This window comes from Balaenoptera borealis (assembly GCF_965194805.1).
Source record: "Balaenoptera borealis genome assembly, chromosome: 1".
Taxonomy (NCBI): Eukaryota; Metazoa; Chordata; class Mammalia; order Artiodactyla; family Balaenopteridae; genus Balaenoptera; species Balaenoptera borealis.
This window is the reverse complement of record NC_138860.1, coordinates 149,747,738-149,774,378: the sequence shown is the minus strand read 5'-3', so window position 1 is coordinate 149,774,378 and position 26,641 is coordinate 149,747,738. Positions and strand designations below refer to the sequence as shown.

Sequence of the window (26,641 nt, the reverse complement as noted above, 5' to 3'; positions counted from 1 at the left end):
CAGCAATGCACAACCTCCTGCCCCTCTGCCTTCCTCCGTCCAGGCCTTTGAGGAGCTCCCCTGCCCTCTGCAAGCCCACGTTTCAGCCCAGCAATGCCACAGCCTCTGGGGGTGACCTTGGCAGGCCTCTGCATTTCCCCATCTGACTGTGCAAGGTTGTATTAGAAGATTCCTAAGGTCTGAACTCTGAACCAAGAAGGGGCAGCTGGTTGCCACTTTCAGTGTTTCCTTTCTCCAAAAACTGAGCTGATGAGGCCCCAGGTGATGGGGAAACTGAGGTCAAGAGCGCAGGGCCAGGTTTATTAGCTCTTAGCTTGCCGCCAGTGGGCCTGATGGGGCCAGAAGTGGCAGGCCCAGGGCTGGAACCCGGCCTGGTCAGGGCTGGGGGGATCCAGGGGAACGCAGCCTCCCGGGCAGCTTTCTGCTCCCTCCTCTGGGACCACGGTGTCCCTCCAGCTGCCCAGGGCAGAGCTGGAAAGGGGGTGGAGTGGGTAGAAGAGAAGCCCCCCGCACCCCTACGATGAGGCTTACCACACAGCCACTGCCACGATCTTCATGACGGACTCATTGAGGCACTGGCAGAAGCTGACCAGGGGGGCCCCGCTGTCACCCATACGGCCCAGCATGATGCCTGCAGGGGGGCAGGGACACAGCATGTCACAGACGCCGCAGACGGCGGCAGATGTGCACGACGCCTACGTGTGCCAACAGACGCTGGTGGCCAGGCAGGGACAGACCACAGGCACACGCAGATCTCGGCACTTAGCCGACTGCCCAGGAGCCTCTGATGCCCCAGCGCTTCCCCCGCGCCTCCCCTCTCCTCCCCTCTGGAGCAGGCTGTGACCTCCCCACAGGGCTCTCATCTCTTCCTCCTCTCTCACCCTGCTCTACCCAGCAGCAAGTGCCATGTTCTAAAGATAAAAATGCTCCCTGCCAACACCCCCGACTGGCTTCCCTGCACACACACAGCATAACCAACACTCCCACACCCCCCGCTTCAGGCCCCACTTGATCTGACCCCGTTTACAACTCCCGCCTCTGTCAGGCCCTGCTTTCCCTTCCTCACTGTGCTCCTGCGTCCCGGCCTTCTTCACGTTTCTAGTCTACATCAAGCTCTTGACTGTGGGGGGGGTCTTTGCCCTCGTGGTACCCAACGCCTGAAGCCCTGGCCTGGCTGGAGACCTGCTCCCACTGCCCTGGCAGACTCCCCACCTACTCCCCTCTATTTCACCTCTTTCTGATCCCTTCATATCACTTATTACAATAGTCTGGTGTTTTTTTCTGTCTTCTCCAGTAGAAGGTTAACCCCATGAAGGCAACTCATCATTGGATAGATGAATGTATGAATGAACAAATGAATGAATGATAAAGCCTTTTCCGGAGCCCCTGTTACCCTCCCCTTGGGGTTCTGGGCTCTCCTTCACTCAGGAAGCATTCACGTGTGTGCTATTCTGCAGGGTGAGCTCATGCAGGTGAGCATGGTGAGGCCACTCCTGGAACAGTGACAAGTGACTGCTCTCCCTCTGGTGACACAAAAATGGAGAGCAAATCACACCCTGTGACTGCCCTCGTGGAGCTTACTGTCACTGTGTCTGAGAGGCTCGTCCACTGACTCAGCTGGGGAGGGGCAGGATTTGAACCCTGGTCTGTGGGACTCCAGAGAAGAGCTCTTTCCCTGCCCATGAAGCCTGACCCAGACTGTCTGGGGAGCAGCTACCACGGGTGATGGGGAGCGGTGGGGCCCTGCTGGGGTGAGCAGGAGAGGCCGGAGATGCAGATGACACTGGGCCCAGCCCTGCGCATCTGGCCCACGGAAGCCTCACTGAGCTCAGAGCTGGGTTTCCTGCTGGCTCTGTCCCTTCTCGGCTATTCCTGTTCCTCATCAGGCTCCCTGGGGCACCCGTGGGCTCCGGCTGGCTGGGTGCTAGTGTGCATGGGACGCAGGGGGTGGCAGTGGGCTTCCTGCGACAGGCAAGGCCAATGACACCTTAGCATCAGTTATCTCCCAGCACCAGGGAGGAAACGGGGAAGGAGGTTGCGGTGAGGGGAGCGGCCGTGCAAGTGTGCTCGCTTATGCTCAGATGTGGGCACACAGATGTGGGTGCAGCTAGAGCTGGGCACACACAACAAATATACACCGACACGTGGACAGTTGCATGCGCTCAGCAAACGGTGAGTTGAAGGGTCTCAAAGGTTTCTTTAGCTCTGCCAATAGATGTCCTTTTAGTGTGTTCCCACCCCTAAGAGAGAGGCGATGGCTGGGAGGAGGAAGAAAGTCCAGGATCGGGGACAGATTATCAGATGTATTGAGGATGCTTCCAAACACCATCTCCTCACACACTCGGGTCTCTGAGGTCCTGGCCCCTCTGTGTGCCTGCCTGGCCTTTTGACCACGACGATAAGTGCTCCGTTACCCATTACATTCATCCATTCATCCAGCCATCTACCCATCTCTCTGGAAGATTTTACTGAGCACCAGCTCCAGCCACTCCCGTGGAGGCTATGGGGCTAAATGGAGAACGAGCCCTGTCTCCGCCTGCATGGAGCGTACACAGCTGCCGCGCATTAAACAGTCACGCAAACAATTATGTAACTGCATTGGGTCAAACATGTGAGTAACGCAGGGCACCTGACCGGGGGGTCAGGTAGACTTTCCCCAGGACGGGATGCTTGTACAGAGGCCCCTCAAGGGTGAGAAAGGTGCAGGCGAGAGGGAGGGGCAGGAACCGCCAGGCTGAGGGAGGTGGGAAGGGCCCGGGAGGCGCCTTCCAGGAACTGGCGGCAGTGCGGCGGCGGGAAGTGAGCAGGACGAGAGGGGGCAGCCTGGCCGGAGCTTGCAGGCTCTGCGGGCCGCGCGCGGTGTCCGGACCCCTCTCGGAGTACAGCGGAGCCAGTGGAGGCTTTCCGTGGGGACTCAGTGACCCCGTGAGGAGGACACACCAGGACAGGGAACTCTTGAGGCGGCATTTGCAGAAACCAGGTGAGACATGATGATGGCCTTGGCTGGGGCGGTGGGCCAAAGGTAAAATTTGCACAGACTGGAGAGAGATTTCAGAGGCAGGCCTGACTGGATTTGGCTGTGGGCTGAGGCAGAAGGTGGGGTAGCAAATGACCCCCAGGTTCCTTGCCTGAGAAACCAGGAGGATGGGGAGGCTTTCCACTTGAGAAGAAAACCCTGCAGAGGAGTCGGAAGCCAGAGACGCCCTCCCAGGTCTGGGGCTGGGGCGACGGGGGGCTGATGTGATTTTATAGTGAGACTCATGATGACCCCTGGGCTGGCCTAGAAGGACGAGGTGGGACTGACAAGCTAGATTGCTGTGGAGGGGTTAGGACTTCCTAGGCTCCAAAGAAGGGAGAAGGTTGTATGCGTACGTTTGCGGGGCTGGCCATGGGCGCACAGGCAGGGGCGTGTCCAGAGGTTTTGTGGGATCTGAAGCTTACACAGATTGCGGACCTCTTCAAGAAAAAGAATACAAAATTAAAAAAAGAAAAAAAAGGTACAGGCCTCAAAAGGGGCCTGTGCAAGTTAAGCGTTACCAGCTTCCTGGTAAGTAGACTGTGGTGGGCCTTGGGGACCCAGAGAAGAGTAGCAAAGGGAAGGGTGTGGTCAGGGGGCCCCAAGAAATGGCACAGACAGGTCTGCAGAGAGAAGGCCCCATGGTTGAGGGTGGAGGGGAGGAATGAGGGCTTTAAATAAACAGCTGCTGGGACGGGGCTAGAGGCATGCTCTTCTCATAGGGAGGGCCGACACCCCTGGAGGCAAACAGCACCCAGGGATGGGGAATTCCGAGTGAGCAACATCAGCTCCAACTTGAGGGAGGGCTGGGGACACCCCCTGCCCCCTGCCCCCGTAGTGGAATGGGGACATGAGCCACTCCCTGGGGAGACTCCAGGCTATTCGGGTTACTGGACGCAGGGATGCAGGGAGGGATAAATGCAAGGAGGGCCAGGTTCCAGGGCACGCCAGGGCGGGTGGGCAGCACATACCCATGGTGGCAGAGAAGATGACGATGCCCAGCACGTTCATGCCGTCGCTGGTGCCAGGCTCCGACTTGTAAACGACCTCGGGCGGTGGGGTCAGGTCCAGGGCGAAGTTCTGCACACGAGAGCCATTCTCCTCCTGGACCCCATAGATGAGGATCCGCCGAGGAGGGGCCTCCTCCGGTGCCACCTTGGGGGACTTCACAACGGGGGTGGTCTTGGTGCGGTACTGGTGGGCGACATCCCGACCCCGAATGAGTCCAAGTGTTGTTATTAATATCAACAACAACAATAACAATAACATCTTGGAAGCACATTTGTATCTACTCACGAACTATTTGATTGACAATAACCCTGTGACATAGGCAGGACAGGGATTATTATCAATTATTATCAATATTTTACCAAAAATAAGACTGAGATTCCTTTATCCATCCATACACTACCCAGCCACACCTCCCTCCATCCCGCCTTCCCTCTTCTTTCTATGCCTCATTACACCCACCTGGCACCCTCTCTAATCATCCATCCATCTCCTACCTGGATAATCTACTTGGATAATCCTCCTTTCACCTGTTTATCCCCTTTCAACCATCCATTATCCATCCATAACAGCCAGCCAGCCCTGCCTTCCACTGATGGAAACTTGGATTTTCTATTTGAAAAGCTCAGCTTGTCCCGAGCTTTCTTGATGAGATGAGGCCCCAGCTGGGAAGAGCTGAGTGGCTGAGTCACCTACCTTTCCTCCTCAGCCCTCAGGGCATTCCTGAGTCTTTTCCCCTCATTCCTCAGGTACTAGGAGTCCACACAAGGGCTCCTATCCTCCCAACACTACAGTATCAATAAAGCAAGTCTTCTAGTGGGGGAAAAAGGGAACCACTCAGGATCTGTGCTTCAGTTCCCTCATCTGTAAAATGGGGTCTTAATAGTTAATCTACCTCATTAGGTTAAATGAGACAATATATGTAAAGTGTTGACAGCAGGGCCTGGCACATGGTAAGCCTTCTGTAACCAGTACTGCTATTATCACCACCACCACCACCATCACCATCATAATCATCATCCCAATGTTGAACACACTGTGCTGGGTGCTGGGCCTTGAAGGATGGGTAGGAGTTTTCCAAAAGATAAAGGGCATTCCAGACAGGGAAGTGAAGTAAAGCAATATTCTCTCTTTCTCTCTCACATCTTCAATAATTCCGCGTCACTGTTGGAATAATATCTAAAATCCCTAGCCTCGCATTCAGGGCCCTTCACTACCTGGCTCATTTCACAGATGAAGACCCAGGAGGTTAGGAAAGATACAGTGATTAGCTCAGGGTTTCACAGCTCCTTATTTCGGAGCCTCTTCCGCAACCCTCAGCCACCTCCTCTGTGTCTCCAGGCCCAATACAGGGCCCCAGCACAGGGAAGAAGATCAGGAAATGCTTGTTGGACTGAGTCAACCAACCGGCTGACATTTTAGAAGGGGAAAAGAATGGGAAATTATTAGAAGTGCAGACAAAGATTGGTGTACAAGGTTGTTTACCATAATTTCTTGTTTTGGAAAACAACTGAAAGGGGAAATGGGCAAATAAATTATAGCCCAGCCTTACAAGAGCCAAACAGTTGCATCATCACTAAATATTGTATTTTTAAGAAACATTTAATAACCATGGAAAGTGCCCATGATATAATGGGAGTGGGGAAAAAAAAGCAAGATGCACACCATATATGTACTATGATCCTAATTTTATTTTTTAAAACATTTCTACAGAGAAAAAAAGACTAGAAACATACCTTCTACTATCGCTATTGCTAGGTGCTGGAACTACAGGTGATTTTTATCCTCTGCTTTCTATTTTTTAGTATTTTCCTAATATTTTACAGTGAATGTTATTACTGTTTTTATTAGGGGGAAAGGATTATTCTAAAAAGAAAGAGAAAACAGGCTTAGACGCAGACAGGTCTGGGTTCACCTACTAGCTCTGCCATTTACTAGTGGTATAACCTTGGGCAAATCCTTTAACCCTCCTGAGCCTCAGATTCCTCGTCCAGGAGAGGGGCTGGCCCTACCCCAGGGCAGGGTTATTATGAGGACTGAAGGGGATGGCGTGTGCGAGCAGGGGTGTAAACGAGGGCAGAGCAGGCACTCAGCAGGGGCTTCCCTCCACCCTCATAATTCTTCCTCGTGAAAAGTTGGAACCCAGGGCAGGAGTGTGGCCACAGGAGGCTCTAAGGATTCAGTTCCTCCCACCACCTCTCCCTGTAGCGTCCCAACCCCAGGGACAGGGAGACTGGCTGGGCAAGCCTGTCATTCCCTAGCCGGGCCCAGGCTGGCCCTGCCTGCCCACCCCTCCATCGCCCGGGGACCCACTCACCTGTTTGAATGTGGCTTCCACCAGGTTGGCTGGGAACATATTCCTGGGAAGAGAGTCAGTAATTGAAGAATTCCAGGATTGGAGGGCCCTTGGGGTCATCTGAACACTTCCCTTGGCAGTGGAGGGCTTCTATGATCCTGCCCCACCTCCCTATGCAGTCTTACTTCTTCCCACCACCCCCATCCCAGGCCTTAAAGCGCCAACACCATCTGCATAAGGTTCCCAAAACACGCTGCATACTTTTCCAGCTCCAGGCCTTTGACCACTGTTCCTTCTGCCCGAAATGCACCGCCTACTTCTCTGGCTGATTCCTACTCCAATCAAGCAGAGGCCAAGCCTTCTATGACTGCTCCAGGTGGACTCCATGGCCCTTGCCCCGTGGGTCAACTATGCTCCAGCACGCTGCTGGATGGCACTAGTCACGTGATTGCTTCCCCCACAGACTGGCTTCCTTGAAGGCGGGACTTGATCATTTATATCTTATCTGTGGCTCCCAACACAGGACCTGGCACATAAATGGGATCATTATTCTCGTTAATATAATTTTCATAAAGCTAAAGGAGGAGGAAGTCTTGTCCTACCAGATATGAAAGCATACTATAAAGATGTAACTGTCAAAACAGTGAGATACTGACAGAGCTGTCAATCGAAAAATCAATGTAATGGAACCTGTAGCCTGGAGACAGAACCAGGGACATCTAAGTATTTCATATTTGATAGAAGTTGCTTCACAAATCAGTGAAGAAAGGAAGGACTCATTCTAGAGAACTGCATAGCTAGCCAACTATTCAGAAAAATAAAAACTAGATCTTTATGTACACTGTACCAAAATAAATCCCAGATGGCTTAAAGAAATAAATAATTTGAAAAATGAAACCATAAAATCTAGAAGAAATACAGGTTAATGTTTTATCAGGTCTCAGGATATGGAAGGACACTAAGAACAAAATAAGCAATAAAAAAAAAAAATCAATAGATCTTACTTCATTAAAATTAAGAATTTCCTAAGTGCAACTTAGTATCCTGCATTGGATTCTGGAATAGAAAAAAAGAACACTAGTGGAAAAACTGGTGAAATCCAATGAAGCAATTTAGTTAATAGTGTGTACTAATTTAATGTCTTACTTTTGACAAATGTGCTAGATGTAAGTCACTAACATCAGGGGAAGATGGGCACAGCTGGGAACTCTCTTTACCATCTGTGCAACTTTTCTATAAATCTAAAATTATGCCAAAATCAAAAGCTAAAAAAATTAAGAACCTCTCTAAGACAGATTACAATACAAATAAAATAATAAAGCAAATGACAAACTGGGGAAACTATACAACAAAGTGTTATCATCCTAAATCTTTAAAGAGTTTTTACAAATCTTGGCCTTGTTTGCATGTTCACTGTCTGTCTTTTCTCGCCAGAACATCAGCTCCCTGGAGGGCAGGGATCTCTGTTTTGTTTTCTCCCGTGTCCCCAGCACCTGGAAGAGTGCCCGGCACGTAACAGGCACTCAGTAAATATTTGCTGCATACATAAATGGACCACAGAAACATTAATACCTCAATAGAAAAATGATGGAACGTCCTGACCAGGTTATTCACTTTGCAGAAGAAAAAAAACATAAGTAGCCAAAAAAGCTTTAAAAAAATGTTCGGGGTGGCGCAGTGGTTAAGAATCCGCCTGCCAATGCAGGGGACACGGGTTCGAGCCCTGGTCCGGGAAGATCCCACATGCCGCGGAGCAACTAAACCCGTGCGTCACAGCTACTGAGCCTGCGCTCTAGAGCCCGTGAGCCACAGCTACTGAGCTCACGTGTCACAACTACTGAAGCCTGCATGCCTAGAGCCCATGCTCGGCAACAAGAGAAGCCACCGCAATGAGAAGCCCGCGCACTGCAACAAAGAGTAGCCCCCTGCTCGCCGCAACTAGAGAAAGCCCGCGTGCAGCAATGAAGACCCAACACAGCCAAAAAAAAAAAAACCTCATCAAAAAAAAAAAATGTTCGGCTTCACTGAAAAAGACATTTTCACCTATCGAACTGTTAAAGAAATTTTCAAATGACAGTACACACTGCTGAGGATGTTTGGTGAGTCCCCTCACATGGTTCTGGCAGCAAACTGTGTAAAGCAATTTGCAGTTCACAGCGAGGGTCTTTGCCTTTATAATCTGCTTTAGAAATCTAACCTAAATCAGAGGTGCTAACAAGGATTTTTGTTCCTGTGCTGGCACTTCCTTGAACAGGCCATGCGCCTCATGCGCACGCTGCCTCCTCTACCTGGACCCTCTTTCCCGCTCACTCTTGTTCTTGGCAAGTCTCTCCTTTTGCGAGACTCACCTCACACATGCATGGAGTTACACACATGAATATAAGCGTGCGTTCTTTCTTAACTTTACACCCTGGCAGCCACTGTTGGGAAGCAGAAACTATAATTTTTTTCACTGCTGCTAAAAGACAGGTTCAGGGTTAGCATATGGCAGGAGGAAGAGGGCTTAGAATGAGCTACCATGGCAGAAAACTGGTAGAGAATGGTCTTGGCTTTCCCCACTGATTTCAGCTTTGTCACAAGGGAGAGAAGAAGCAGGGTCAGGAGCTGAGATCGCAGAAGCTCACATGAGGCTATTTTTCGATGAGTGGTAAGCAGATTTCTGCCACCAGAATAATAGCTGCCTGCAAGGGCCTTGGACAGTAAACAGAGCCAAAGTCACGCCAGGCACACAGCCTGCCAGAGTGCATGGCCTACCGGCCCTGGGCGCTCCTGACCAGAATGGAGGAGGCCCACACTGCATCACGTGGTAACAGTTTGAAAATGTCTTCTGGGTACACTTCCAGTAGGTTCGAGTGACAAAGTGGTTCTCTAATGAAACTTAGAGGGAAGGCTGCTTTAGCATGAGCAGAAACCAAGGGCGTTCAAAAGGCCGTACATAAGAAACCGAATGGAACTTATACCTCATACATACATCTCTCTACAACTTCCTTTAAAATGACAATAATTTAAATTATGTGCTGCAGCAAGGATGACTAGTTGTCTACCCAGTCTCCATGCTCTCTCCTTACTCACTAACAGAAACCCAGGCATGTTACAGGGACCAAGAAGGCCCTGCCATCAAGCCCTGTTTCCCAGCCTCTCTTGCCAAAGGGGTGGCCAATGCGATGTAAGTGGGAGTCATTGGGTGGCATTTCCTGGAAAAGGCTTTGAAAGACGCCCATGCAGCCAGGACCCTTTGGTCCTTTCCTCCAGCTCTTTTCTTTCCGCCCAGAACATGGACATAATAGCTGGAGCTTCAGCAACCTTACTGAACCATGAGACACACTGATGATAAAAGCCAAGTGCTTAATAAGCCCAGCAAAGCACAAAGGTGGAGGGAGCATGGGCTCCTGATGACCACGAGCTGCCACCTCTGGTCTGCTTATCTGGGAGAAAATGCAGGCCTTTACCTTACTTAAGCCTCTGCTGCTTCAGGTTCCTGTTAAGTAGCAGCCAAAAGCATTTCCCAATACATGTGGTCATACTAATTATCGATGAACTTACCCTCAGATTTTAATAAAGAAGTATACCTTTGATTATTAAATGAAAAAATATGCACCATTTTCTTTTGGCTTTGAAGACCCATGGGAAGCCTTCCTGTTTGCCCCATGAGGCCTGTGTCCCTGGTGGTGGTTACGTAAAATGCAGACATAATGTGCCTGGGAGACACTGGCAGCCAAACCCATCAAGTATACACACACTCTGCCCTGGGCCTCCCCATACATCTCTTGCGGCAAGGCCACAGTCCACCTCACTTACTATTTGTAAGTTCCCACTGTGACGGTTCCAAACTCACCCCCATCCCCAATCCAAGCTCCAAAGGTGGGAATTATTCCTTTCCAAGCACAGCTCCCAAGAGCTTCATCCAATCCCTGAGGGGGTAACTGGGAGCTATAAATAGACCCAAGTCATTACTTAATCTCTCTGGTGTTTTTGGAAGATTGGAAAACAAAGAAGGGGCCCAGCTCTGACTGGTGTTCCGCTTGGGTTTGTTCTGTGAGGCTGCTCTGTGAGCAGACATCAGTCTTCTGGAAGCCCCACTTGGAGTCCTGGGAAATGAACTCATGTCTTGGAGAATCATCCAGGGACATGGCCTATTGTGTTCCTCTGGATCATCTTTGAGAGACGGACGTGTATCTTCCCTCCCTGAAGGATGCAGTGGGCCTTACTTCCCTGTTCGGTTGGACCCCTCATCCTTCTGACTTTTCCTTAGGCACACCTGCCTCCATTTCCCAGTTCCCTGCCCTGGTCCTCTGTGTTCTTGGTTGGTAGGCAACTGCTCTGGGCCAGAGCAAGGGTGAGGGGGCCGCTGGTACCCTCATCGCTGGTGTCCTCATTTTCTGCACAGCCTCTCAGAATGTCAGAGCTAGAAAGGGTTGCAGAGAGTAGCTAGCTGTCCAGGGCACTCTTCCGGTCTGTCTGTCCTAAGATGGTTGACAGCTGGACGCAGGGACCTGTATTTTCCCCCTCTCCCTCCCCACCAGCTCTCAGCACAATGTCTTTGCCCTGAGCAGTTACTTAATAAAAGTGGGCTGAATGGAACGAAAGTGACTGCACCCGCTCCCAGGGCGTCTCCATGCCTCCAGGCACATCCTGCCCACTCCACGCTACCCTGCTCCAATCCATCCTTCCCAAACTCACCGCCGGCCTCCCCCTTCTCGAGGGGAAGAGCCACCCCCTCAGCCTGGGATCAAGGTCTGCAAGGTTGAGCTCTGCACCGTCCTTCCAACCTCTTCCCAGAACCAACCCGCCTCCAGAACCCTCTGCTCGTGCCCAGAAGCCTCCTCGCTGGCCTCTAGGCCTTTGTGTTTCGGAACCACAGAGCTAGAAGGGATCTTGCAACCCACGGGGGAAGCAGGCCCGGGGAGAGGGCTGGCCTGCCTGCAGCCACACAGCGACCACACAGAGATGAGGCGAGCTTCCCTGCAGGAAGCATGTGATCTCCCCTGCAGCTCTGCTCTCTGACTAAGAAACGGTGACAGTGATGGCCAACCACCCAGCTTTGCAAAACAACTTGCTCAGGGTTGAGAGCGACTGGGGGAAAAACCTCAAACCAGAAGGATCAATTTTCACCACGTGAAAAGCAACTGAGAGCAGGAACTCCTCCTGGAACATTTGACTCTGACATGTGTGTTGGATCCAGAGCCCTCAGCCCCCAAGCAGGGGAGGCCATTGGGGAGGGCGGGGGCTCCCCGAGCGCCAACAATCCTTCCACCACAAGGAAAGGCTGTTTCAAATCAGAGGATCCAAGAAATGATGAATCATAGTCACCCAATCTTAGAAATAGTGGATCTTAGACGTGAAGCTTCTCAAAATTCCTCCTCCCTTGGCTTCCAGGATATCAGCTTTCCTGGTTCTCCTCCTGCTCCAGCAGCTCGAAGCGGCCCTCCAGCGCGGCTGGGGCTCACCCCGGCCTCGCGCCTCGCACTCAGCCACTTTCCCTGTGCTGGTGCTTCTTCCTGCGGCTTCAAACCCCGGCGTCACCGATGCCCCTGCATCCCACGTATGCAATCAGCAGACACTCAGCACCTCTGCCGTGCAGTTGCTGTTCTAGGCTCCGGAATACAGCGGGGTGATTTTTTAAAGAGCTGGCCCTCCCAGAGCATATTTTATTCCAGTGGGGGAGACAGAAAAAGAAATACAGAAATACACAGATAGGGTAGTGTCAGGTAGTAATCCAAGCTATGAGGAGAGAGGGTGACGGAGGCTGGGAGGCCCCTCTGAAGAGGTGACACGGCGGCGGTGTAAATGGAGGGAGGGAAGGGCCATCCAGGCAGAGGCAGCGAGGAGGACAAAACTCCCAGACGGGACCCTAAGCACTTTGGAGGCGTGCACAGAGGCCAGCAGGCTGCAGTGAGGGGAGGGAGAGTTGGAGCAAAGGTCAGAGGCTAACCTGTGCATGGTGGGGGGATCATGACGGGCCTGTAGGCCATAGTGAGCACTGTGGATTTTGTCGACCTGTGACAGGTTGTGGGCAGGTTTTTAAAGGATCCCTCTGGCTGTTGTGCTGAGAACAGACTGTAGGGAAACAGAGAGAAAGCAGGTGACCATACGGGACCCTCTAGTGAGAGGTGATGGTGGTCTGTGCGATGGTGGGAGTGGCAGAGGGGGACAGAAGGGGCAAGGTTTAAGATATTATTTTGAAGGTAGAGCTGACAGAATTTGCTGACAAACTGGATGCAGGATATGAGAGAATAAGAGAGGCATCAGACTAAGATGGGCAGGATGGAGGAAAGGACAGATCTATGGGGAAAATCAAGAGTTTAGCTTTGGATGTGCTAATTTTGAGATGCCTTTAGACAAGTGTATGTAAGAATCTGGAGTGCCGGTGAGAGGTTTCCACTGGAAACAAAATTCAGCAGCGTCAGTGTACAGAAGGTGTACAACGCCATGGTACTAGATGAAATCACCAGGCAAGTAAGTGTAGATACAACAGACCTTGCCTGGGTCTCTCTGGCTCTTGACCCTGTGGGTGAGAACCACACAACAGGAACAAAACTGCAGGTATTTTTGTGATCTTTAGTTCATCACACATCTCAAAGGATGAAAAGAACCTGGAGAATGGAGAAAATGGAGGGAGTGGTAGCTTGATTGCACTGAAGGCCCTCATTCGTGGATGCCTTTGCCTTGTCACATTGCCAACCCTTCCCACCCTGAGTCTGGGCGTGGCCACATGGCTTGCTTTGGCCAATAGGATGTTAGCAGACTTGACAAAAGCAGAGACTTGGAAAAATACTTGTATGTTTCTTTTTGCCTCTCTTGTTCTTCTACCTTCCTCGTAAGAACATGCCCAGGCTAGCTCTCTCTTGGAACCCTCTCACCACCGTGAAATAAGTGCAGGCTGGCCTATGGGAAGATGAGGGACCACGAGGAGCCCAGCTGGATTATCTCAGTCAAGATCATCCTGGAGCAGCTCTTCCCCAGTTGAGAGCCAGCTGCCTGCAGACACATGAGCAAGCTCAGCTAAGCCCAGTCCAAGTCAGCAGAAACTTCCAGCTGACCTGTAGACTTATGGTTGTTGTCTTAAGGCACTAGGTCTTTAGATGGTTCGTCACACAGCAACAGCTAACTGATGCAGAGGGTGAGGGTTTTTCAAGAGAAAGGGAAAGGGAGAGAGAGGGATTGTATGCTGAGGACGAGAGGAGTGCTTCTCCCTAACTTGAAGCCAAGAGAACTACTCAGAGACCTTGGCGGTGTCCCCTAAGATTTGAGGTATGTAGGGGCTGGTGCCTGACTCATGTCCAAAGGCCTCGGGAAGGGGCTGCCTTTCCAGCAAGGATGTGTGTGTTTTTCACGGGCCAATGCGGACCTTGCAGAAAGGACACTGCCTAAGAGGATCACCAGGGCGGGGGGCGGTGAGATGTCCCCAGCAGAGGAGCTGAGCAGAGGTCAGGCCTGAGGAGGGCACTGCGAGCAGCCAGATGGTGCAGGGAGTGCCTGAATCAAGGGAATAGCAGGTGAGAGACACCAGTGACAGGAGGGGCCCCAAAGAGCCCACAAAAGCTCCGCTGAAGAAAAACAAGCAGGGAGCAGCTACACTACTACCATAAAGGAGCACCTTTCTAGCTCAGTCCCTCTCCCTCTTCACTGCGCCCCCCTCCCCCCCCAGGGCTAGCAACAGGGGAGTAGATAGAACAAGAAAGAGAGAAAAACCTGCTAGGACCTTCTTCCCACTCCAGCTTTCCACGTCTGAATCAGATGCAAAAGGCTAGGACAGGATTCGCTTTAAACTGGATGAGTCTGGAGTTTTACTGTTAGACTGGACTGGATTTCTTATATCTGAAATTGGTGAGAAAGTGGGAGGGACCAGAAGGAGCCCACAGAGCAAGTTTAATGGGGCACCCTATTGAGCCCAATAAACTGTTTCCAATGGGGTGCTTCCCTGAGCTCTCTCCCAGCCCTGCTGTCCTCACCCACACTGTCCTGGGAGACCCCTCTGCCATCAGGGCCTCCCTAACACCTCCACCTTCCTGCTCTCCCAACCTCCACCTCCCGCTCAGACTTCCCCACAGGATTCAGATCCACCAGCCAACCATCAGCTGACGCCTCCCTCAGGAGGTCCGCACCTGCTCCAGCACTGTCCTCTGGCCCTGTGACCACACTGCTGTCCACTCAGGTGCTCAGGCCAGAGACCTTCATGCCCTTTCAATCAGACTCCCACCGCCTCCACCCCTCCCCCCTTCTCACCGTCTCTTGCGGACTGATTTTACCTCCTGAGCAGCCTTCAGTCTTCCCTCTTCCCCCAGGCCCATGGCTACCACCCTGGCCCAGTCCCTGCCTCTGCCTTCCCCGCCCGCCATGCGCCCCAACTCCAGTCCACCAGCACTCTGGCGGACACAGGGAGCCTTCTGAGTTGGATCATGCCACTCCTAGGTTTAAAACCCATTTCCTGGGGCCTTTAGGATAAAATGCAATTTGGGCCCTGATTCCCAATGCTCTTCATGGTCTGGCCCCAACCGACTTCTCCAGCAATGACTGTCCACTCCCTGCTCACATCTCAAGCTCCAGTCACACTGAATGGGCCATAACTTCTCCCCATAATACTACCTCCCAGCTCAGGACCTTTGCACAGCTGTTGCCTTCTTCGGGAATGCCCTTCCTGTGTCCCCTGTGCCCTCCCACTCATCGCATCTTGATGGGGGCGGACAGTTCAGTGTGAGCCCAGCAGGAGGCACGGGGGCTGAGGGGGCAGAGAGTGACCTCTGTGGCTGCCCCCCTTGTTACCACTAGTGATCAAGAGCAGACCCCGAGCACCCCATCCCCACACCCTCTTCTGCCCCCTGGGTGACATGCGGGGCTGGGCCTGTGAGGTCAGCAGCCCCAGCCCAGGCATGGCACTCCCAAGCAGGGTGCCGGCGGCAGGAGTTACCGAATGAGGTCCAGCAGGGGGTCTGCTGAGCTCATGATGGGCTTCCCACTACGCTCCGTCGTCTCCTTCTGGGCCGCGCTGCCCGGGTGGATGATGGAGACCATGACGATGCCCACGATGACTGCCACGAAGGTGGTCCACAGGTAGTACGCTACAGTGAGGATGCCCAGGCGGCTGGAGGTCTTGGCATCCAGAGAGGCGAGGCCGGACATCAAGCTGGGAGAGCGATAGGGGTCAGCGTCTGTGGGTGGGCAGGCCAGGCACTCAGGCGTACCCACTCTCGCCCCCTCCTGGCTCTGCCTAGCACCCTCACAGCATTCCAGGGAATGGGCAGGCATAAGGATTCCCCCAACTAATCCAGTCCCCGAGGCTCCGTCCAGCCTCTCTATGCTCTGCTCTGCTCTCTCCCCCTTGCCCAGTGTCATCAGCCCAGCCCGTTCACACCTCTAGACCTTTCCATGTTTGGTGTCCTCTTAGTACCTCCTTTCACTTGCCCAAATCCTACCCAGCAGGTAAGACCAAGCTCAGTGCCTCCTCTTGGGTGAAATCTTTTAGGATCCCATTCTGGGGGTCCCACAGCTCCCGGCCTCCTCTGTCATGACCCTGGTTGTCACTGTCACTGTCTGTCTCTCTCATCAGACTGAGGACATGTGAGAAGAGTAGATCTGACTTCTCTGTGGGCCCCTCGTGCCCAGCATGAGCTCTCTGTTCTGCCACCAAGCAGGTGGTTACTGCAGGCTTTTGAATGAACTAATGAGTGAGAGTGAATGAGTGAGTGAGTTAGAGCCCTGGGCTGGGACTTGGTGACCTGGGTCCTAGTCCCAGTTCTGCCCATTGGCTATGTGACCCAGGCAAGCAAGTCACTCCCCCATCTTTAGGCCTCAGGATCTGCATCTAAAAAATGGGGCCATGGTTAGATTTTCCTTGAGAGGTGCCACCCTGTGGCCATCTTGGGTTAGTGCCCCGGCCCAGACTCTCCTCTCGGGAGACTGTATGGAGAGGCTTGTGGGTCTCTCTCCTCTTGGCTCCTCCCCACTCCCCGCCTGCCCTGACCCTGGCTCTCTGCCCACCAGAGCAAGTCAGCCTTGGAGCTATTTTTCTCGTGGCTGTTTGGCTGGGGATGGGGGATGGGGCCAGGTGGGGAGTGAGAGATTAGTTAAGGAGATGCTTGCACTTTGCTGCCAAAAGGATTTTTCCCCAAAGCCTTTTCATTCTTTCAGATAAAGGAAGTATTTGTCTGGTTTTAATCATGTAAACAAGAGCAGATAATCCCTCCCCATCCACCTCCTCTTATCATTAGGCTACATCTAGCATCAGGGCTGAGCACAGAAAGCCTCTCCTGCATCCCACGGTAACCGCTGCCTGTGAGCACCCTGCTCTTCCCTGCTTGCTGTAGCAAAGCCTCACTCCTCTTTTAAGACACGGTTAAAGGGTCCCCTCCTCCAGGAAGCCTTCCCTGACCATCAGGCAGGGGTAAGGCCCCTTCTCTGGGCTCCCATGGCCCCTGTGCTGCCCTCTGTCCCGGCCCCACTTCACTGAACTGTTGACTATTTACTGGAAGCACCGCCAGGGCTGGGCCTGGGTCTGATTCAATGCTGGGTCCACAGAGCCAGAACCAAACTACACTGCTGGAGTGTAGTTTGCTGAATGAAGGAGTGAATGAATGAATGAATGAGTCAATGTTTACAACCTCCATTCATGCCTATCTGCCAGGACACCATATGTTAGTGATGGGCTTAGGGTGGGTCTTAGATACAAATCCTGAAGGGCTCATAATGAGATTGTGTGGCCAGGAGAAATGGGGGGCCACCCTGCAACATCATCCATGAGAGAGATTATCCCCAGACAAGGGCCAGCACCTCGGCCCAGGGCCAAACAGGCCTCTGACCATAACAGAATCTCCTCACAGCCAAGTCCAACTACTTCAGGCCACAGGGAAGCCATGGCCCTGAGAGGAGGCCCTGCTCGAGGTCACACAGGACACTAGTGGCCAGCTGGACCGGAACTCATTCCCCAGCTCCAGGCCTGTCCTCCTTCATCCATGTAGTTATTCAATCCTTTAGCACGTGCCCACTCTGTGCCATGCCCTGTGCCCACAGAAAGAAATCAGAAATCAGTCCCTGACCTCAAGTAACTCCTGGTCTGGCAGGGGGGGTTGGGAAGAAGATGGAAATGGACACTCGGGACAGAAGTGGACTCAAGTAACCAGGGGTCAAGGTGTTTGCATCAGTACCACAAGGGAGGGGACAAGGACGTACTATCTTTATTCAGAGGAGTGAGGGATCACTTCTAGCTAGGAGAATCAGGAAGGGCTACGCGGAGGAAGGGGCAATGGAAGATGAGGCAGATTTGGAGATGGAGCAGACGTGCCAGGCAGTGGGACACCAGAAGACAACAGGGAGGCTGGGAAGTGTGGGGACACTGTGGTGTTTAATGTGGTCAGAGCTCAGGTTATATTTGAGGTAGAGTGAGATATGGGGCAGAAAAGATGGACTGAGCTCAAGAGTAGAGTGGCCTTGAGTGCCAGGCCAAGGGGGACACAGGGGAGAGTGGGGTCCAACACAACACATCTAGCAGAATTTGCTGAATGTCTGAGAAGGGAGAACTAAGAATTCCTTAGATCTGAGAATATCAAAGTAAACAAAGTATATAGGGAGGGTCACTGAAGTAGTATTTGTAAGAGCAAAAAGCTGGAACCAACTTCAATCATCAAGGCAGATTAGATTAAAAGTTACAGCATATCCAGGCAGTGGGGTTCTAAGCAGCCATTAGAAGTGATGGTGTCATTGGAAAGATGTTCCTATTTTATGTCAAGTGGAGAAAGCAGAGTACAAGATAGTTTGCAGCTCTGCAGGGTGCCCTGGAGCTCCTGTGACACAGACCCCCCTCGAGGTTTGTGGTCCAGATAAACATAGACATGCTTGAGGGATTGTGCAGGAGAGGGGTGCAGATGAAAATCAGATCTCAGAAAGGGGCAAAGGGCTCCTCAGAAGGCCACCCTGAGGAGGAAGAGGTCTAACATGGGGGTGGTGCCAGCTCAGGGACAGACCGGATGTGCTAAGGAAGGGAGTGCAGGTTCTAGATATAGCAGGAGCGGACCCCTGACACAGGGGCTCTGGAAGGGAGAGGGCTGATGAATAAAATGGAAAGAATTCCATCACCCGGGACACAAGCAGTTCCGCTGTGGAACCTTGCTCCCGCCCGCAGAATGGAAAGGGTTTTTCTACTGGCTGAAGAGAAAGGGGAGCAGCAGAGGTGACAGCGGTTGGGCAGGAACTGCTGACAGTAGACAGAGCAGACCCTCCCCTCCCCAGGCCGGTGCCGGCAGTGCCAGGGTGACCGCAGGTGATGGCAGAGGCCGAGGAGAACGGGAGCTAAGTGTGGGGAGGGCCTGGATTCCACGTGAGACAGCGGCCACTCCTGGAACTCACAGTCACAGGAAAGGAAGTTCAAGTGACTTCCTTGACAGCCTGCCATTTGGCTGGAGGGGGCTCCTCGAGGTCTAGACTTTTGGGCCAAGCTGTTAAAGTGAACTTTCTGAGAACCTACAAGCCGGGGTGGTGAGGTCTGCAGGGAGTGTTAGGTCACATGGACGTGCACAGGGGAAAAACTAAAGTTTAACAGTAGCTGTCTTTGGGTGGTAGGATGATGGGCAATTTTTGGTTTGTTTTTAATGTTTTTCCACATTCTCTATTATTTCTAGAATAAGCATGTCTTGCTTGTCTGATGAAAACCACAACCCCTCAAGTACCAGCAGCCACAGAAACCGTAATTCATCTGGAGCTTAACTGTCCCCAAACACCTGAACATCCACCTCATTTGACCCTTAATGTTCTGTCGGTGCTGCCCAGTAGGATGATAATGTGAGTCACTGTAATGTTAAACTTTCTAGTAGTCACAGTAAAAAAAAAAAAAAAAGTCAAAAGAAACAGGTGAAGTTCATTTTTGGTAAAATTAACTTTAATAATACTTTAACCCAGTATATCCAAATTATTATCATTTCAATGTGTAATCAACATAAGAATGCTTAGAAAAACAACTTCTGGTTTAAAATATTAATTAAAAACAAAAAGTTCAGTTTGCTCCATTGCACTAGCCACATTTCAAGGGTTCAGTAGTCACTTATGACTAGCGACTGCCTTCTTGGGTTGTGCAGTTTGAGTTACAGATAAGGAAAATAAAGCTCAGGGGGTGGAGCTAACTGGCCAAGCTGCCTAGTTGTGAAGTTAAGACTGGAACAGGGATTCAGACCCGTGGGGTTTCCCTTCTCCCACAGTGACTCTCCGTGGTACAGACCTGGTTTAACTCCCGTGGAAGAAAAGGCCTTCCGGTTTTGGCTAACCATGATTTTAATGTGATTCAGCCCATGTAATGCCTCTTTAGTTCAACTCTCGGAGTTCATGACCTGCCCCGTGGCTACAGCCCTCAGATTTGTGGTGGTGAGCTCCCCATCTTTGGAGGTATCCAAATGGAGGCTGGGTGGCCACCTGTTGGAAGGCTAGATCAAGGCTTCCAGACTGAGTGGGAGATTCCATGAGGATGACTTCAAATGCTCCTTCAGGCTCTGTGATTTATGGTGAGAGGAGAATAGGTAACCTTGCCTCTGTGACTCCCATGATGGCCGGGTGCTCCTGGGAGTCCCCCACATCCTCGAGGGCCCTGGCAAAGAGCCTCAGGAAGCCCAGAAGTCTGGGACTCCCTCCTAAGCCATCTGGCCCGCCCCCCCGCCCCGCCCCCAGGGCCCGGGATTATGGTTCAAGAGATTGATGTGATTGGGGAGCCGGCTGGTTCCTGGGCCCAGCCTGTTTCCATCTGGTAATCCCTCCACTAGCAGGCGGCGGGGAAGGGAGGGAGAAAAAGGCCACTACTGACCCTCACCTGTTCTCACGCCAACCCCTGAGGTGGGTATCGTGACCCTATATAACACCGGGAGGCACCCACCGCTGCCTGCACACTTCGCTGTGGGGCGCGGACAGGCTGCTGAGACTGCTGGGGGCCCCTCGCTGTTTGAAGTCCTTGGTGGCTCCCCTTCGCCCTCAGGAACTGTCCACACTCCTTCAAGGCCTTGGGTCACTCTCTTCCTCCTCACTGGCGCCTCTCCAGCCACCCCGTTCTCCCTGCTGCTCTTTGCACCATCTTTGTGCTGGTTGTTCCTTTAGGCTGGTACTCTCTACCCACCACCCCACCCCCAACGCCTCACATACCTGCCCAGCCCAACCAATTTCCACTTGCCCTTTCCAAGGTCAGCTCAGACATCCTTCCTCTGGGAAGTCCTCCCTGATACGGTGATCTCACCTACCTCCCCAGGGCACCCTGTGCTTCCCAGTTTCTTACAGGGCACTCTGCCGGCACGCTCAGCCCTGAACCCCCATGGCCCAGCCCAGCTCTGGCGCAGGGCAGGCTGGCGGGAACACGTGCTGAGCGAAGCAGTGAACACTGAAGGAACCCAGTCCCCTTGCCCCTGCCCTCCCTGCTTTACTTTCCGATCCTCTCCTGCGGCCGCTACCCATCTCTCTAGTCTCCACTCAGGTACTTCCTCCCTCTGAGGGCCTCCTGAGCCCGCTGACTAGGCCAGGCAGCTCCCGGAGGCTCCTGCACGCAGCCCTCACTAGCTGGGAGCCTTGGGCAAGTTCCTCAGCCTCTGTGCGCCTCAGTTTCCACTGGAGGATAAAATGGGGATAATGATGGTTTATTGTGAGCGTTGATCTAGGTTTAGAATAGTGCCTGGTACATAGCAAGTATTCAATATATTCCAATAATTAGCATTCCTCTGTGATGGCATCGTCTGTTTTGTGACCACCTGCCCCAGCAGACTGTGAGCTCCTCCAGGGAAAGGCTGACTCTGGCTCAGTTCTAGGCCCTCAGAGCCCAGGGCCTGGCCTGGCCTGGGTGCAGGTTTGCTGGTGTGTATGTGTGATGTTAAGCCAGGGTGGAACTCTAGACTAGTTGTGAAAAGGGGTGACTTCTGAGCTCTGATGACCATGAGCACCCACTGTGGGCTCCCGGAGGAAAAGTCTCCTGGACCAGCCTTGGGCCCCTTGCCAGGTTTAGAGAAATGCCCCTGGCACTGTGTGTCCGTGTGACATCAAGCAGTTGACACCGGGTCCTCTGAGAACTTTGGGGAATGATTATCACAGGCAGTGCCCTCTTCCGAGTGCTGAGAACCTGAGAGGGTCTCTGGAGGTGTACTTTGGGGCTCTCCCTTCAGCCCTCTCCTTCCTGGTTGTTTTTATCAATGCCTTGGCCAAGGGCACCGACAGCATGTGGACCAGATTTGTAGAGGTTGGGAAGCTGGGAGGAACAGCTAATGTGTTGGATGAGGGAGTTGGAACTAAGCAGACCTCAGGCCAGTTCTGACTGACATGATGAAGATGAACACGGACACGTGCAGAGCCATACTTGGCTTCAACAGCTCGGAGAGCACAAGCTCTGGGGTGAAGGGGGGCCTGAGCCGCAGTGGCAGCACGTGGGAGGGGGACTTTGGGGGTTTGTTTGCTGCCAGCTTGGTGAGTCACTGAGGAATAAGGGTGCCAAAGGGGTGGGGGGCCCTCAGCCTGTGGGGCTAGAAGCCCGGAGGGCTTGCTGAGGAGGCCACGGACCTGCCCTGACGTTAAGACCCCCCTGGGAAAGGGACAGGGGAGGGAGGTGTGTGTCCCATAGAGGGCAGCTGGGGTAGGTGGCAGGGGACAGTGCTGCCAGCTTGGAGGGCAGGGGCTGTGGAGCACAGCAGAGCAGACCCTGGGAACACTGGGATTGATGCAGAAAGCCACAGGGAAGCAGATCTCAGCTCAGCACCAGGAATAACTTTCTAGCAAACAGAGCTGTGCCATCCTGGAAGGGACCACCTTGAGAAGTAGTGAACTCCCAGTCACTGGAGGTGTGCAAGCAACTTGCTAAAGTCACACAGTGAGTAAGTAGATTTGAACCTTGGTCTACCAGCATGACAACATCCATAGTCACAAAATCCTGCACTAGGAAGTTAAAGGCAGGAAGGAGCCAAATCCTTGGGCTCTGGCTTCGTGTGCCCTAGTCAGGGAGGCTCTCCCAAGCTGGCCCCTGGGTGCAGCTGCAGGCAGTCCACCTGACAGGCAAGTGGACGGAGGCGTCTGGAGCTCCATGGGAGTCTCATCAGCCCTTCCAAATATTAAGGTCTTTTCCCTCCCCCTGAGCAAACGACAGGCCCAGCAGTTGACAGCAAGTGCTACGTTAGCACCGAATTACGCTTCCCAGTTGTCCCTGCCACAGCCCCACCCTCAAGCCAACTCCTTCTAAGACCTGAGGCAGGAGGCCCAGACTCCCACTTGGCTAAGGTCTGGGTCATCTGGCCCCAGCACTCCCTCCCAAGGGTAGAAATTCCTCTACCTCCTCTGATTGCACACCTCAGAGGACAGAGAACTCACTACCTCCACTGTGGGCTAGTTATGCTTATTAGCATGAAATCTGCCTCCAGGAAAGAGAATTTCCACACTGGGCCCAGCCCTGCCCTCTGGAGCCACACAGACCAAACCTCTTTGGTTCCACTTTAGATTCCACGGGATGGAGGCAGGTAGGAAGGTGGGGAGGGAGTGCAGGGCTCAGAGGGTGGGAGGTGGGGTGGGAGAGGGAGGAGTAGGAGGCGGCACAGAGACAGGCATGGGCCTGGGGCGATGCTGCCACCCTGGCATCCCCAACTGCCTTCTGCAGGTCTCTCCTTCCCAGGCCCCTGGGCATGGGAAGGGGATCGATTGGGAACTCAAAAATAACAAGCTTGAACTCAATCAAAAGCAAAAGCTGGAGGAGCCTCAGCTGCAGCCCTCCGAGAGCTCACATCTGACCATCGACCAGTCTCAACCCCTTTCCACTGGAAAGGCTGCGTTCCCGAGTGTAATAAGGGTCGATCCAGTTCCCAATCCACGTGAGCGGAACCCCTACCCCTTTCTTTCCCACAAGGCAAAGAATGGCAGGTGGGAGGGAAACGGTGTTCCCACGGGTGACCGTTACTCTGCTCTACGGTCGCAGACTGTCGCTTCCACCATTAGGGATGACTTCCCTGGGCTGCCCGTCACGGGTTTTTACGACCAGTGCCACTACGCCATGGTTAGGAGCCCTGCTCCAGCAGGAGGGAAAGACCCCACCCAGAGGGAACACAGGTCCCCTGCCTCCCTTCCCTCCTCCATCAGGGCTGCTGGTGTCCACTCCCCAGAGGCCCTGGCCGGGCCTGCCTGCCCCAGGCAGTCAAACGAGACCCTCTCCGCGCAGTGTCTCCACAGAGAAGAGTAGCAGGAGCTTTTCCAAAACCTCACCCACCTCCCCAGGCGCAGCGAGGTCCCCAGCACGCCCCATGTTGAACACTTGCCCTGTGTGCTATGGGGTCCCAGGAACGAAGGAGGTGGGTTTGTGGTCCTCAGGTGGGTGGAGAGACCTGCAGTCTGGACAACACAAAACCCTGGGTCGTGGCTGGGATTGAGAGAGGCCAGAAGCAGGGTCTAGCCCGGCCTGGGAATCAGGCTAGGTTTCCCAGGGGAGGTGGCAGCTGAGTGGATCCCTGAAGGATGAATAGGAATTCTCTAACTGGAAGGGGGAAAGAGCACGGGAGTCTGTGATGGGTGATAAAATCTGGGAGTTTTTCAGAGTCACCAGGATGATGGTCTGATCCCACCCGCAGCCCACAGCTGGGCCACGTTTCCCCTCCTGATGAGTAAGGCAATCAGCTGACTGGGCAAGAGGGCCAAAGAGCTATCCCAGGGCTCCCATCAGAGAGGTCAGCAGAGCTCTGCTAAGAACAGTTGCCCCATGGCTTGCAGAAGCCGTGGCTGCCCATTCCTCCTGCCCTCTCCCACTCACTGTCTATCCTGGGACGCCCACGGCAGCTGCCCCCGGCACACTGGCTCCCAAACCAGACTCCGACGGCTGCTTGGCCCAGGACCATCTCCAGTAAGCTAGAACGTGGGTGTCTGGGAGTTTTCTGCCAAACTAGAGCTCCTCAGGAAGGGGGAGAAGGGAGTGTTGGGTTTCTTTGGCCAAACGTGACTTCCTGATTCTAAGAAAAATCAGTTTAAAATTCTTACAATGGAAAGAAAAGCAATACATACAGATGCACACACATATACACACAACATACATGTATGTAAAGACCCACACCACACATTCACATACCAACCCACACACGCCCTTGGATTTCTCTGCTGCGATGTAGAGCTTACAAAACATTCTGCCATGTTCAGCATCAGTGAATCACAAACACATGGATTCAGTTTTCCTTGAATGATGCCTGGTTTAAGAAATTGAAGAATGAGGGGAGAGGAGGGTTTGGCAAAAAGCAAGTGGAGACTTGGAGGCCCTAGCTGGATCCAGATGCAGGTTTGACCCACCCCTGGTTCCTTGCATTGCTCTTGCCTGGGGATGTGTGAAAACAAGGTTCAGTTGACTTCCCAACGTTAGAAGCAAACTCCAGCCTCAGTGGGGACAAAATGCCCCCTGGCCCCAACACACACAGCACCTACTGGGAATTTCTTTGTAAATCTGCAGATGGCGTTGTGTCCATTCTATGGCCGAGGTGAAGAGTGTGGTAAATAACAGAGGCTGAGGTACATCTAGAATCCTGGGGCATAGTGATGCCCCAGCAGGGTATCCAGCAGCATCCTGAGTGTCTAGTAAAAGGAAAAGGGCTTTGCAACCTCTGCTCCAGCCTCTGAGTGGACCAGTGAAATGTGATTACAAAGATGAGGGTGTGGCATGGGCATTTTTATATCATGTTGAATGAAAAAAAAAAAAGTAGACATACTTTTGCAGGAGTAACAGTAAGGTTTCCTCCAAGAACTTAAAAGAACAGAAAGTTGCCAGTATTCTTTGGGTTAAACCATAAATTAAAAGCAAAAGGGATCAGAGTAGCAACAAGTGGTGTTACAGGGAGAAAATGGGAAAGGAAGGCTCCAAAGGCTTGACTTTCTAATGAAAGAAGGTGTAATTAGCATGGAATCAGTCAGCAGTGGAGCAGAGAGAAGAGAGTGGAGAGTGGCAAAGTACTCAGCACCGTTCAAGTACCACCCATGGAAGAGGGGCCCTAGTTCAAGGACATGACAATGCCATGGCAGGTCCTAATCATCAGACTACTAGTTCCTATGCCAATGTAACATGAGGCAGAGTTTTCTAAATTTTGTCTGAGGCTTTTGTGTTCAAAGGTAGAGACAGCAAGTCTCCTTGCAGTTGATTTTGTTTTTAGAAGAATTTTTCAAATGGCAAATGTAAGGCAAGAAGGCACACATTGTCCAGGGGAAGGGAGAGATTTGCGGTTTGATGGAAGTACCCCTCCTTGAGACCTTAAGATCTGTAGAGTGATGGAAAGGGGCACCAATCTGCATGAGAGGCTCAGGAGCCGTCCGAGAAAAAAGAGACTAAGACCCCCAACCCCTGCTCCTTGCAATTTGAAGTTAGAATCAGGGTATATTAGAGTGCCCATGACCAAGGTCTGTCAGCACTAAAGGTCTCCAGGGCTAACCCACCAGGATGGAAAATGGACTCAGGGATCAACCCCAGGGAGCTAAGCTCAGGGCATGACTGAGGTTGCCTTGAGGAACAACAATTGAGCTCTTTGGTGTGATCTAGGGGCCAGAGCAGAGCATCCCTGTGGCTTGAGCAGGGACATGTAACTGCAAGGGGCCATGTTCAGGCTTGAACCAAGCCATGCAAGACCTGTGTTCAACAGCGACACCATATGGAAGGAACCAGAGCAACAGGGCTAGTGGCAAGATCAGATGTTCCAGTTCTCTCTTTACCTACTTATCAGCTGACCTTGGCCAATGGATGCAGGCCTCAAGAGGAAGACACTGGGCTTCCTCCTTGTACAGAGGAGAAGTAGGACCATATTCAGCACATTCAGTTCTCAAGTCAGTATATAAAGCAAAAACCACTCATAATTAAATTTGCCCTTGAAGATCCCTTAATTTGTTCGTTAAGTTCAGGAGGTATATAATTTCATTCAAGACAGGTTTCCTCCCAGTTTTGGAATGGGCTGCTGTTTCTTAAGGTGAACACCAGCTGAAGCAGTCAGCATACACTTAGAGGCCATGATGTAAAAAGGAAACCAAACAACCCTCTCATCATGGCCTAGAATCACAATAATGATGTGGGGAGATGCTCACTCTGAAAGGCACTTGGGAACTGAGACTGGCTTAGAGTGAGGCAGACCCAGCTCTCCCATGGTACACTCACCCTGGACATAGCTCTTCGAATGGGGGAAGCCACTTGTCTCCTTTAAATGATTTTCTCTCTTTTTCATAGCATATGTAATTGAATTCACTAAATTTAAATGCACATAGGATGGAACTCCACCACCTGGGGCCCCAGAAACTAACTGAAAATGGCAAACCTGGACTGATACTGGTCGTACCAATAAATAATTAAATTGTCCTGCCAGCAAACAGATTTACCCAGC

At 52.4% G+C, this 26,641-nt stretch overlaps 2 protein-coding genes across 3 annotated transcripts in view; one reads left to right on the top strand and one right to left on the bottom strand.

Moving 5' to 3' along the window:
- Positions 1-19,845, top strand: part of PODN (podocan) — a 50,006-nt gene extending 30,161 nt beyond the window's left edge. The window contains exon 11 of one of the 2 annotated variants that reach the window (XM_082370965.1): positions 18,932-19,845. The gene's annotated coding sequence lies outside the window, so the exon portion shown is untranslated. Of the gene's footprint in view, positions 1-6,589; positions 12,104-18,931 lie in introns of those variants that run through there. The other variant, XM_082370964.1, reaches the window with a different exon arrangement.
- The window catches only part of SLC1A7 (solute carrier family 1 member 7), a 48,119-nt gene that overhangs the window by 7,328 nt on the left and 14,150 nt on the right, over positions 1-26,641 (bottom strand). Inside the window, exons 3-6 of the mRNA XM_082371307.1 lie at positions 15,229-15,444; positions 6,342-6,384; positions 3,988-4,210; positions 532-631 (exon numbers count right to left, since the gene is read on the bottom strand). Coding sequence (XP_082227433.1) covers positions 532-631; positions 3,988-4,210; positions 6,342-6,384; positions 15,229-15,444 — 582 coding nt within the window. The remainder of the gene's footprint in view (positions 1-531; positions 632-3,987; positions 4,211-6,341; positions 6,385-15,228; positions 15,445-26,641) is intronic.